The following is a 14,475-nucleotide window of genomic DNA, read 5'->3' as shown; positions in this document are numbered from 1 at the left end:
CTGACAACAACAACAATTGTGTTCATGAGGAACCTGTACATAGATGAAGAGGTAGTTGTTGAAACTGAACAAGGGGATACTGAATGGTTTAAAATCAGGAAAATTTTGCGTCAGGGCTATATTCTTTCACCATACTTATTCAATCTGCATGCTGAGAAAATAATCCAAAAAACTGAATTATATGACAAAGAATGTGGCATTAGGATTGGAGGAAGATATATTAATTAACAACTTTTGATATGCAGATGATACAACCTTGCACGCTGAAAGTGAAGATGGCTTAAAATACTAACTTCAATGTAAAGAAAACAAAATTCCTCACAATTGGACCAATAAATAGCATTATGATAAATGGAGAAAAGACTAAAGTAGTCACAGACTGTATTTTACTTGGATCCACTATCAACACTCATGGAAACAGCAGTCAAGAAATTAAAGGATGTATTGCGTTAGGCGAATCTGCTGTGCAAGACCTCTTTAAAGTGTTCAAAGCAAAGATATCACCTTGAGGACTATGGTGCACCTGATACAAGCTATAATGTTTTCAGTAGCCTTATATGCAGGTGAAAGTTGAACAATGAATAAGGAAGACCATAGAAGGATTGATGCATTTGAGTTAAGGTAGTGGAGAAGAATATTAAAAGAATCATGGATTGCCAGAAGAAATAAATCTATGTTGGAAAAAGTACAACCAGAACATTCCTTAGAAGCCAGGATGGCCAGACTTTGTCTCTCATACTTCGGACATGTTATCAGAAGGGACTATCTCTGGAGAAGGACATCATGTTGGTAAAGTGGAAGGTCAGCGAAAAAAGAGGAAGAACCACACACACCCCCGTCCCTCCGGATGAGATGAATTGGCACAGTGGCAGCAGCAATGGGCTCAAGTGTGAAAATTATAAGGATGGCATAGGACTGGTCAGTGTTTAATTTTGTTGTACATTTGTTTGATAGGAGTCAGAACTGACTCAATGGCACCTAACAACAGCAACAGGTAGTGTACAGTTGACCTTGTTGTTGTCAAGTGCTGCTGAGTCAGTTCAGACTCATAGTGACCCTGTAGCGGTTTTCCAATGAGCAGCTGGTGGGTTTAAACTTCTGACCTTGTGGTTTGCGGTCCAGTGCTAAACTTACAGCATCACAACAGGAGTCTGTAATTGGCCTTAATGTGTTATTAATAAGCTTGAAGGGAGATCTATAGATTCATCATCATACTCTTGCTAAAGGAGACAATTTGTCTTTATGCTCAAACGAATATAGGAAATTAAACTGTGTTTTTCATGACACTAGTTACTTGTGGAGTCCTCATTGGCACTGTTGGATAAGCACTGGACCACAAGGTCAGTTTGAACTGCAAGGCCAGCAGTTCAAACCCAACAGTCATTACATGGAAACCCTAAATAGGGTCATTATGAGTTGGAACTGACTCAACAGCACTTAACATCAACAACAGTTACTTGTACAGAACAGCTTCAAATTAAGTACTGTTGTTATGTTTGTTTTCATTAGACAATTTTTCTCAATCCTACAAGTTTGTTTGTTTGTTTTTCTATTTCTTTGGTAAGTCATTGAGTACTGCTCTCAACCCTCATTCTTCACACACATACCATGGGATGGGTTTTGTCTGACTTTTAGATGTGATAGCTATAAATTGCTTTCTAACTTTCAAGTGTATTTTATGGTTTTGCTTCATTTAAATTGATCTCAGTTTATTTCTTTTATGGGTAATGAAAATAATTCCGAAAGCTGAGTGACTAAAGTTAGTGTCTGGCTCAAGTCTCAACTAGGTCTACTGAATGTTGACCTACCTTCTTTCCGTTAATGTCTGGATCAGAGGTGTATGGGTACCCATTCCTTGAGTTGAGGTCCAAAGCTTTGATCTAATTTTTAGATGGGATTTTAATGTTTGAGTATTAGTGAGAAAGAGAATTTAGGATGGTGAAGGTGTTGGGTCCCTTACCTTTTACACCAGTCCGGTAGGTGTGCTGAACGTATTTCAAGCCTGACACAATATCCCTGTTCACCTGTAAGAAGAGAAGGATCCAAGTAATTCAGGTTAAAAAGGGTCCTTTGCTTTCCTCATCTGTGCCGATCCTGCCCTGTTGAGTCTTCTCTGATGTTGAAAATAAATGTTTAGTTCAAAATAAATGTTCCTACAGTCATTTAGTGTGACGGTGAGACAGAAATTAGAGAGAGGAAATCACAATACCTTGATATAGCCAATAAGGTTTTAATAATAGGATACTGTGATTTTTATTATTTGGGAGCAAGGATGAGGATTACTTAAAACATTTCCTTAATATTCAGTCTTTCTCCTTTTTGGACTGGTCTTGACTCCCCTTCCCCCATAATACTTGCCAGGAGACTGTCCTTGTCTTAGGAAAGATTACAAAGGTACCAATGGAAAATGTTATGAAAATATCTGAAAACCATAAGCTGGGAAATGATCCACCTAGCATATGAAAAACAAACAATTAGGAGAAAAGCAGTAATGGAAAATCAAGTCTGGGTGACTGGAGTCTCTAGGTGAGGATATGGGCCACAGGAAAATGACCTTTCCCAGGCATAAATAATGGGTGAGATCTATCTGCGTCTGGCAAGCACTTTGGATGTGTCTTTTTCAGAGATTGTCTGAAAACTTGTCTCTCGCCCAGTCTTTGGAAGAAAATTCAGTAGAACAGAATAAAAATATAGACATCCCAAAGGCTTTGTTTTTCTATGATTCAGTTTACCTGGGTCTGAACTGGGTTCTCTGTTAATTTTATATAGTGGTCATGTCTATACAAACAAATTAAAGTGGAAATTGCATCATTAGTTGGAGGATTTGGTTCACAGTTCACCAATATGAAGAATTAAGGCATTTCCAAGTAATTTTCCCCCACCAATAATTATCCTTACCCATTTTTTTTTTTTTTTTGGCAGACTAAGTAAACCAGTCTATTTGTACTATGCTTTGTTTTGTTGGTGATATAGCAGAGTAGTGAACACTGTTAGTTTAGATTCTAGACTACCACTTAATGAAATCTATAATACAAATTTGTCAAAAGCAAACAAGCAATTTGTTCACCTGGAAGCCATCAAGGCAAATGGTTAGGTCCCCTCAGGGTAAAACCCCTTCCAAGATTAAGACTCAAGGATAATACATGAGCAGCCATGTGGTCTGGCTGGTGACCACATTGGTCACTGATAAGGGGATGTGGGTGAAAAACAGCAATGAAGTTGTGAGCTAAGTCTGATCACGTTCAATAGACTCCTGTGAACCCGGATTGAGACCTTGTTTTCCAGCAGTCTGGCAAGACCTGGGAACATCTGGGGCCAGAGACAGTGACATGGCTACAGAGGACTAGAGTACAGAGTGAAGCATCCAGCTGATATGAAGTGAGGGGAGATGCACAAGAGCACTGATACTTGCAGATAATACCCAGTTGACCTGGCTTCATTTTCTGGGTGATCAGAACTGAACTAGAAGAAGAAAGAAGACGGGAAAAAAGGAGTACTCTGTTACAATTTGATGAACCTGACCTATATTTATGGATGTAGTAGCTCAAAAGAGGGAACAAATCTTTACAGCAAGGATTATTCCCACCCCCTTGGTATGCAGGGTTGACAGAGATGGGCAACTTAGACACTGGCTACCCTAAAAGGGGGGTGGGGGTGCTATAAAGGCAAGAAGTGACTGGCTTACAAGATTTCAAAAGGCTACCTAGTTCCAGAGGGTGTGGGGGAAGGTAGAATCTGCACTGAGTAGTATCCAATCTGCCTGGACTTGGTTGATGAAAGAAGATAGGGATAAGATTCTTGTGGTACAATAGTAAAGAATTGCTATCAGGACTGACTGTGAGGGTTGAAAATGTAAAGGTAGACATTTTGTAATAAACGAGGGGAGTGGCTGACTTTGCAGTCCAGGAGAGGAGGGGCCTGGGACCACCAAGGGAGAGGAGCATAGTGCTTGACCCTACCCAGAGAAGCATTGACATCAGAGATGGAGGCACAGATGATGATGTGGAGAGATGGAGTGGCTGAGAACTCTGGACTCAAGAGGGGCTGTGTGCTGGTGTCTGGGAGGCAGGCTTGCAGGGTGCATGGAGGGGATTGTAATCATTGCAACGAAACAAAATATGATAGGATGAATGTAAATATTCTCAGAGCATCGATGGACTCAAGTGTGGCAACAGTAGTGAGGTTGGCCCAGGATCAGGCAGTGTTTCATTCTGCAGTGCATAAGGTCGCTATGGGTCAGTACTGACTCGATGGCACTTAACAACAACAGCAACAAAACTATTACATAATTCACAATAAAAACTAAAAATAAAAAAGTTACAGCTGGATCGAGGCATAGTCTGAGGAGGGGAAATAATGTTAAGATGTTTGACTGACTTATGAATATTGGTTTCCCTTGCCTACTATTGTAACATAGACACTTGAGTGGGATAAAAAGGAATACCAGGGAACATGATTACAAAAAGATTGTAAGCCTGTCTTCAGCTTATAACCTTATAACTGATTGGAATACCTAAAAGGGGTTCTAGAATTTGCACAGTGAAACAGGCCTTTTGAAGAGTCTGCAGTGTATAGGATCTTAGGTGGAATCCTGAGCCCTATCCAGAACCTTCTGAGGTGGGACATTCCCACTAGAAAAGAAAAGCAGACTAGCCTGGAAAACCTAAAGGAACAGAAGATACATCTTCAAAGAAAGATCATCAGGAAAAATCTAAAACAAAAATGGCAGTCTGATTGGCTACTACACGGACAAGCAAATTGTTCGCTGGGAAGCCATCAAGGCAAGCAATCAAGTCCCTTCAGGACAAACTCCTCTCTAAGACTGAAACTCAAAGGGAACACATGAGCAGGCATGTAAGCTTGCTGGCAACCACATTGGTCTACTGGTGAGTGGAATGGGGGGAAAGGCAGCAATGAAGATACGGACTGAGTTCAACCACCTTCCATAGACGCCCATTGACCTGGAGATGAGAGAAAGAGGAAGGGTTGGTTGGTCCAAAGTGTGGTGAGACCTGGGGACACCTGAGCCCATGGACAAGAACATAGCCCCAGAGGGCTAGAGATGAGAGTGAAGCACCCCGCTAATATGAAGTGAGGGGAGATGCACAAGAATGCCCAGACTTGCAGATAGTACCCCTTTGACCTAGCATCAATGGCTTGATAATAAGAATTTGACTTGTTGTGTTGTGAAGTGCTATCAAGTCAGTTCCGACCCATAGTGACCCTGTACAGGGTTTCCGAGGAGCAGCTGGTGAGCTTGAACCACCGACCATGCAGTTCAAATGGCTTTTAAGTCTGGTGCATTTTTAAAAACAATTTTTGATAAAGGAAATAAGTGTAAATTGCTACAATTTGATGAACCTGACTTATACTTATGTTGTAGCTCAAAATACCAATTGAGAGGGAAGGAGTCTTCACATCACATATCAATCTTATCCCCTTTGTATACAGGATACATAGGGACAGGCAACTTAGACACTGGCTACCTAAAATCAGGGGGTGATAAAGGCATGAAGTGACTGGCTTACAAGTTTTCAAGAGGGAGTTTAGTTTAAGAGCATGCAGGGGAAGATATTGTCCCCACTGAATAGTTTTGCTGTTGTCTAGATGAGTCTATTGTAAAGAGATGGGGATAAGATTCTTACATTCAATAGTGAGTAATTGTTATCATGACTAATTGCGACTGCCACAACTTTAAGGGTAGAAGTTTTGTAGCAAAAACAGGGGAATAGTTAATCTTACAGTTCAGACACAGAGGACCCTAGAACCTTCAAGGGAGAAGAGCAAAAGCAGAATGTGGGACCCTATCTAGAGAAGCAGCAACACCAGAGATGAATGCAGAGATGAGGACATGGAGAGAGGGAGCAACTGAGAACTCTGGACTCATAGAAAGAGACGGACTGGGTGCTGGCGGCCAGGAGGCAGGCTTGCATAATGTGCCCTTTGGTTGTTTAAATTATTATATATTCCTGAATGTTTTTGTGTACATCCCTGCTCCCCTCCCCCCCAAAAAACAACAAAAACAACACACACAGAGGGAATGGAAGCAAATATTGTTGAATGATGATACACAGAGGAGAGAGTATATCATTGCAATGAAATGATGGTGTAAAGCTGACGTTCTTCTGATTTAAACTATCACTCAGTTCACAATAAAAACTTTAAAAAACCCAAAAAATTTATCAAAAGCAGCCAGAATGAAAATAGCTTTACTGAAGCAACTGTGATAAAATGAAGAACAAATTTTCTAACTATTCTGACTCTCATGTGTAATTTCTAAGATTAGAGAAAGTAAATGCATCTTTATAGAAATGCCTGAGCTGTCCCTTGGGTCTGAAGGAAAAAGACTATGAACAGGAATAGTAATAGAGTAGCAATAAAGACTTCAGAATCAAGAGCCTACCATTTTTCTACTGCTGCTGTGAGATAATGCACTGGACTGCAAAGTTGGTTTGAACCATAATGTTGGTGGTTCAAACTCACCTGCTACTCCTTGGAAACTTTATACAGTGATGCTATGAGTCAGAACAGACTTGATGGCACTTAACAAAACAACAAACAAACATATTCATAACATCGTCTTCATTGACTTGCCACCCTCTTTAACCCCAGGTGGAAAAAGTCTTAGAGGCATGTATGAAGTAAGAGTTCTGGAAGTGCAGCTCCTATATACATTTCCTCTAGAGGCAGAAGTAAATGGGAAGGAGAATAAAGTAATCATCACAGGTCAAGTGTTTGGAAAGAGTGCTGTGAAGCTTGTTGGGAGAAAGAGAATACTAGAAGTAACTGAGAAAGATAAAGAAAGAAGATTTTAGGGTATGTTGCTTATGCTAGAAATGTAAAATTTCTTGGGCATTTTTCAAGAGCTGTCAGTAAAGACTTAAAAAGCTTTTCAATTATTTTCTACTTTTGTTCTGACATTTCTTGTAACTATTGCTCCATGCTGGTTAGTGGTTCAACTTTATGTGGGTTACATATTGAGAGTGATCTTTTTCCTGTTAGAAATAAGGCCAAAATATCTGAAGTGAATATTCCTCCCGATGTCCTCCTCCTCAAAATGTGTAACCATAATGGCCTGGTCACACACTACTGCCTTTCTCCCCAGCTTTTCCTCTCAGAACAGAAACCCATGTTTCACACCTTTCCTTTTCTTCTTATTCATATGACACATTGCCTGTAATGTTTCACATGATAGAAACTGGCTTACTAAATTGGCAAGTTAATGTAGAAGCTTTAGTGGTTAATAACTGGTCTGGTATGTGACCCATCCTAGGCACTGATATGGACACAATAACTTACTAACCCCCCAGGTGCTTCATTAGTAAATAACAAAACATAAGAGAACAGGAAATAAGTAAGTAAACCATAGCAAAGTATGCAGTATCTAGCAGGCATCAACACATAGTGCCAGAATGACATTATTTGGAGGCATATGTGTATATGGTGGGAAATGATTGTCCATGGACCTGAATCAAACCTGGGAGAAAGAAGGATCAATTCACAAATAGGCCATGGCAAAGTGGGAGTAGAGGGAAACAAGGCTAACACAAGAAATCAAGAAGTTTAATAGTACATTCCTAACTTTTTTTTTCATTTTGGCTGTTCATTGGATTATGTGTGTATTCATTCGATACTGATTAATTTAACATCTTGGTCACCAACTCCACAATTTTGAGGGCGAGTAAAAAATCATTTGCACTCTGGCTTTAGAATAGATTTTAATCAACTTTTAGACCCAACAAATACATCATTTTTTGACATATTCTCCTTTCTTTTCGTATGCTTTGTCCATCTGTCAACAGCTTTCATATTCCTTTTTTTAAAAAATGTTTTAGGCTGAGCTGCGAGCCACGAATGCACTCCTGTCTTCACTTCTTCATCAGAGGTGAGTCTTTGTCTTCAAAGGACTGCTTTCAGGGGACTAAACAGGTGAAAATCCAGTGGAGCAAGATCAGAACTATAGGGAGGATGCTTAGCACCTCAAAATGAAGTTTTTGCAGAGTGTCAACAGTGTGGGCAGAGGTGTGTGGACGTGCACTCTCTTGCAAGATCACAAGTCCCTTAGATAGCAGTCCTCAGAAGTTAATACAAACTTTAGGCTTCAGCTCTTCAGTGAGCATCTCACCATAAAGGGCACTGTTGATTGTTGACCTTTTTCATAATAGTGTTCCAATACTGGCCCTTGAGAATCCCAGAAAATTGTAAACATCAATATTTCAGCTGATAGCTGACTTTTGAACTTTTTCTTGGTCAGTGATTGAGGATGTTTCCATTCTATATATACTCTGCCGTTCACTCTTAGCCTTGTAGTGCTGAATCTATGTCTTGTCACCAGTAGAGAATTAAAAAAAAAAAAACTTTTGCCTTCCTTCAAGTATTGGTCCAAGTTTTGTTTGCAGATATCCAAGTGCTTTGGTTTATTCTCTTCCATGAGTTGTTTTGGTACCCATCTCACACCAATTTTTCAAACCCCAAGTCTGTCATGGATTATTTCTTAGGCAGAGCCATGGCTGATTTGCAAATAATTTACCACATAATCCACTGTCATTTGTCTATATGGCAGAATCATTTATGTTCACACTCAATGTTGTCATCAACCATGGATGTGGATGGCGCTTTAATATAACCAGAGTGCAGAAAATTTTTGACTCACCCTCATATAATTCTAATTGACAGCTATTCACCAAAAGCAACAATCCCTGCATTTACATAATTATTCAAGAAGTAGAGCTAAGGCCTTGTGTGTTCTATTCTTACCCCCTTAATAGCTTCATTCATTGTGCATTTCTCAACATATAATCACTATGTATCTTCCATTTTCAAGGTCTTATGTGAAACATTGGAAAGAAGGGATATATAATTGCTCCTTGCTTCAAGGAGTTTAGACTGTATAAGGGAAAAATGATAGAAATGGTTCGATAGAAAACAGTAAGCTCTTCCTGGATATGAATATTAGGAGTTCGCATAGAGAGAGGGACCCTGCATGTAGAGTTTAAGGAGAGGACCCTGACTAGGAAAAGGCATGGACAAGATGATTCTGCAACAGGTGGGTCTCAGAGTTTGGAGAGGACATCTCAGAATTGGTGGGGGGGGGGGCGTGCTGGGAAAAAAACATGCTGATTTGATAATATAAATTTAGTCTGTAATTATAGGAAAGTGCTATACTTTATAAAAACAAGCAAGACAAGATACTTACATTGAAGTGAATTTTGACTCTGTATTCCACACCTTCCTTTAGCACAAAGGTTTCTTTTTTGAGGGCGGAAAGATCTCCTATAGAAGATGATTTAGAAAGAGTTTATTCTCCTCAGAAGCAGATATACAGGGAGGCTAATGAAGCATAAATTCCAGATCCCCTCATTGGCTTCATCTGAGGTACATAGTCCATGAGGTCCTCAATTCAGAGTACTTGAAATGAGTCCCTGAATATACACAAATGAGACATAGCTTCTTCACAACTCATATATGAAAGATATGCAATTGTTTGTGAATTTTTTTTTAATTTCATGCCAATCATAAAATATACAAGACATTATCAGTAATAAGTTATGAAGATGAAAGAACGGTTTCTAATTATTGATAATAATAATAATAAAATGCACTTGAATCTAGTAACTATACTATAGGAAAACTAGATTCACTTTCTATTTTCTGTATTGAAAATGGTGTTATGTAGTCAAGTGAAGAAGCGATAAAGTTGTAATGTCCCTCCTGCCTCCAAACAAAGAAACATATGAAAAATATATTGAAGTGTTAAACGTTTATTTTTTTATGACTCTGATGATGTTTGTGGCATTTTCTAGCATTTGAAAATGATGTCTGATTCCTTTTACCACTGTAAATAAATAGTCACTTAATATTTTTTTAATTTGTATTTGCCAGTTAGTATTATTTTTCTTAAGGAGGGCCACCCAAATTATAAACACTTCAGACTCCATAAAACCTGGATCTGTCCCAAATTCCTGTATTCTGTTAAGGATACTAAGCATTCTCTTTCAATGTGACCCTGTGTAATTTTGCATTTAAGGGTGTGTGTGTGTGAATGTGTATGACAGGGCACTTCCTTTGAAGTTAATTTTGACTCTAATTCAATACCTTCCTTTAGCACAAAGATTTCTTTTTTAACGGTTTCAAGATCCCCTGCCCACAAATCAGAGGGGACTTCACAATGTTCATAGAAAATGCAATTGAAATATAATGAAATTTTCCCACACAAAAAATTTTTTTAAGCTCCCTCGTGTACCTTTGGGATTTACCTCACTAGCTTTTTTGTAACAAGAAACCAAAACTTGGGTTCCCTTCTACTGAGACAGAGGAGAGTGACCAAGTTTTCCCTGCAATATTATCAGGTCCTTCGGCACAGAACAAATCTTTAGTGCAAATTCAGACTTTATCTTAACTGACAGTTCCACCTGGTACCATTACACAATTTCACACAGGAAGAGGTCTGAGTCCTACTGAGAGAGGGAGAACTTCTCTCTTGCAGAGATGTTAGAATGTGGAGGTAGTCGAATTTGTGTGCTGTGTCTGCTCTGATGATTTCAGTTGAACAGGAAGTGTGTTTTTTCAGTCTCTGATTTCCTCCCTTTGACAGAAAAAGCCCATATAAGGTAAGAACTGGATGTGTCCAGTGAGAGGGGAACCACTTCTCTGTTAAATTGACTGCTGTTCTAGAGTCCTACTTTGCTCTGTCCCACAGAAGTCCAGTATTTGAATTTGGTAAACAAACAAACAATAACACTTTTTTTTTTCTTTTTACAGGAGCTAGGCAGACAGTAAAATAAATTGGTATTGCCTTTGAAGATCTCTACCTCCTAATCTGTGCCCCATTGTTTTTCAATCCCTCTCAGATGTTCCACTATTTCCATCTTTCCAAATTTTCTCCGTTTCCTCAAGATTTGAACCTTCGTCTCAGTAAGGTGAAAGTGAATAATAATAACCTAATTTGTACAGCTTCAGTGGGGAAAGTTTCTCACATAGCAAAGGTCAGAGATTTAAACAACAACCAAGTAAAACAAAACAAAAAGATACAGCAGTGGAATTTCAAGTAGTATTCAAGAGGTCTTAGATTGCTACTCAACTTTATAAGTTTTGTGGCTGATATAAGAACAGTAGTTTCTCTTGTGTTTAGTCATATAAACATTAAAATTTCAGAATAATACTGCATGTTTCTTAATATTTCAATCCACAATCTTTTTATATGAATAGCAAATTTCTGCTATCAGGTGGATATATAAAAATAAATACTACAGAAGTAAATATTTAAAGGGCTTATTCCTACACACTTTCTAATTAAATAGAACAAGAGGTAGGGGCTTGTTATTAAGCATGGCAAAGTACTGCATACTATGATTTGTGAGCTCGTACTAAGATATCTGAGGAAGTTTCAAAAAGCTTATTGAAACATTCCATTATCTTCTGATTCCATTTTTTGATGAATTTTTTTGAAGTCCTGTTATATGCCACTAGGATTCTTAGGGTTTCTTTCTGCTGGGATAGGGCATTGTTGTCAAGTGCCAGTGAGTTAAGAGCCATCATGGCAACCCTGCACAAAGTTTCCAAGGAGTGGTTAGTGGATTTGAACCTCTAACTTGGTGGTTAACAGTCCAGTGCTTATCCTAGAGCGCTGCACCAGTACTCCACAAGGGGACAGGGCATCGAGGCCAAGTTTTTTACCCCAATATCATCGGGCACCTCTGAACAGAGAAGTTGTGTCTACTTACCAGTGAGGTCCATGGTGATTGGTCCTGGGGCACTGTCACACACCAGGGTTAGTCGGGTGACCTTAACATTGGGGGCTGTTGGGTCTGCAGGATTCAAAAGAGAATGTAAGTACAGGGTGCTGATACGTGTTTGTAGTCTGTGTGTTTCAAGGAGGGAGTATATATATATATATTCTCCTGGTATGGTTGTTGTTGTTGTTAAGTGTCGTTGAGTCAATTATGACCCATAGCGACCTTGTATATGGTTTCCAAGGAGAAGCTGGTGAGCTTGAACCACTAACCTTGCAGTTCAAATGACTTTGCAGTCTGATGTATTAGCCCAGAGCGTTACACCAGGACTGCTGGTATGGTGCTGTGAGATAATTTGCTGGACTGCATGGTTGGTTTGAACCTCAAGGTTGGCAGTTCAACCACCAGCCACTCCTTGGGAACGCTACACAGGGTCACTATGAGTCAGAACCGAGAACAACAATTAACAACATATATATGCATGTATGTACATAAGTTGTTGTTGTTAAGTGCTGTTGAGTTGGTTCCAACTCATAGCAACTCTGTATAGTGTTTTCAAGGAGCGTTTGGTGAGCTTGAACAGCTGACCTTGCTGTTGAAACTGACCTTGCAGACCAGCATATTAACCCACAGTAGCACACCAGGACCCTTCATGTATATATGTGTGCATGTGTGTGTGTATAAATATAAGTATTCATATATATGTTAAGTGCTTTTGAGTCAATTCTGACTTATAGTGACCCAGTATAGGGTTTCTGAGGAGTGGCTGGTGGGTTTGAACCACTGACTTTGTGGTTCAAACTGACCTGTAGTCCAGTGCTTTATCCTACAGTGCAAACACACACACACATGCACACACACATAAATGTTGTTGTTGTTAAGTGCCATTGAGTTGGTTCCAAACCATAGCGACCTTGAGTTTGATCTGCGAATCTTTCAGTTCAAACTGATTTTGCAGTCCAGTGCATTAACCCACAGTGCCACTCCACACATATATAACATATATATGTGTGCGTGGAGTGGCACTGTGGGCTATACATATACAGAGAGAGAAAGCATGAGCAAGCCTTGGTGTAGTGTTGTCAGATAAGCACTGGGATGCTAATCACGAGGTCATTGGTTCAAACCCACCAGCTGCTCTTGGAAATCCTATACCGGGTTGCTGTAAGCTGGAACAACAACATTTATATTCAAGAAAGGTGATATTACTGGAGTTAAAACAGAATGTTGTTGAGGGGATTCCTACTCATCGTGACCCTATAAGATACAGTATAACTGTCCTATGGGGTTTACTAGGCTATTATCTTTATGGAAAGGAGCTCTGATAACACAGTGTGTTACGTGTTGGGCTGTTAACCAAAGATCAGCAGTTCAAACCCACCAGCAGTTCCAGGGGAGAAGAATGAGGCTTTCTTATTGTTCTTGTAAAGATCTGCAGTCGTAGACATGCTATGGAGCAGTTGTACTCTGTTCTATAGGCCCATTGTGAGTTGAAATCCACCTTATGGTTGTGGGTTTGTTTGAATCTTTTCAGGCGCAGATCTCCAGCTCTTTTCTGTCATGGAGTGGCTAGTGGGTTTGAACCACCAATCTTTTGGTAAGCAGCCAAATGCTAAACCATTGTGGCACCAGGGCTCCTTTGAAATAGAAATGGATGTGAGGAATTTGCTACATTTGATCATGAAGCCTTTATAAATTACATAGATGCTCTTTGGCCACAGGCATTTGTAGATTCCACCTTAATTATCAATAGCAAACATTTTCTAAGAGGCTGTGGTGAGGCAGTCTTATAAGTGGGTACAATCCATTAATATCTTGGGGCTATGTCTTGCTCTGCCATTGTGTACGTGGATGAACTAAATAGTCACTAAAGGGTGAGGTAGAGAGAAGAGAGAGAATGTAAGCGGTATTAGAAAGAGAAGACTACAATTATAAGTGTTAGTCCAGAATTCTTTCTAAATTCTGTGTGTTGTTGTTGCTTTTGTTGAGTGATTTGGAGTCCATTCTGTATGTTACTATGAGTCCATCTACTCATAGTAACCCTGTATAGAGTTTCTCTTCATGGGAGCTGAAAGCCTTATCTTTCTCCCACGGAGCAGCTGATGGGCTCGAACTGTGGACCTTGTGGTTTACAGTCTAGTGTTTATCATGTGGAGTCAACATGCTCCCTGTTTCAATGCTGTACCTCATCTTCCAAGGAGACTTAATTATATAGTTTGGAACTCTCTTCAGCATATGTGGATTGCATCTTTCTCCTTAACACTGGGGAAGTTGGTTCCTTTCTTTGCACGCATTCTTGAATGTCTGGAATTGATGCTTCCTCTGGGGCCCTTCACCTTCTCCTGTTTCCCATGCTCACATACCTGCTATCACAGGACCGTCCCCCAGGAGTGTTTTCTTATACTTGGCCAGACTTTCATCATCTTTGTCCATTTCTTGCAGCTCTTTCAAAGACTTCTGAGGTGGGGGCTTGTAATTGAGCTTGCTGTCCAGCTCATCCTCCTCCACCTCCAGTTGTGGTTCTGGGGCCTGTTCAGTCATCTAAACAGAGAAGATAGTCCATTAGTCCAAAGCCAGTGGAGGTGAAGGATGTCTGTGGAATTGCTGTTTGTACTACCCTTGTCCTAATAGAGTTTTATAATTTTCAGGGTGGTCTTACCTAATTCAACTTCATTGCTTTTCATGAAGAAAGAATATAATATATTTCAGTCATTTATCTGAACTGCCTGTGTTTTCTATACTG

At 39.7% G+C, this 14,475-nt stretch overlaps 1 protein-coding gene across 1 annotated transcript in view; it reads right to left on the bottom strand.

Annotated features, from left to right (window-relative positions):
- Positions 1–14,273, bottom strand: part of ARHGDIB (Rho GDP dissociation inhibitor (GDI) beta) — a 17,823-nt gene extending 3,550 nt beyond the window's left edge. Inside the window, exons 1-4 of the mRNA XM_006866031.1 lie at positions 14,096–14,273; positions 11,724–11,807; positions 9,197–9,273; positions 1,961–2,024 (exon numbers count right to left, since the gene is read on the bottom strand). Of these exons, the coding sequence (XP_006866093.1) occupies positions 1,961–2,024; positions 9,197–9,273; positions 11,724–11,807; positions 14,096–14,273 (403 nt within the window). The remainder of the gene's footprint in view (positions 1–1,960; positions 2,025–9,196; positions 9,274–11,723; positions 11,808–14,095) is intronic.
- Between the last annotated feature and the right edge of the window lie 202 nt (positions 14,274–14,475).

This window comes from Chrysochloris asiatica, unplaced genomic scaffold (assembly GCF_000296735.1).
Source record: "Chrysochloris asiatica unplaced genomic scaffold, ChrAsi1.0 scaffold00086, whole genome shotgun sequence".
In the NCBI taxonomy this organism is placed as follows: Eukaryota; Metazoa; Chordata; class Mammalia; order Afrosoricida; family Chrysochloridae; genus Chrysochloris; species Chrysochloris asiatica.
Note: the sequence above shows the minus strand (reverse complement) of the source record. Positions and strands in the feature narration are given on the sequence as shown.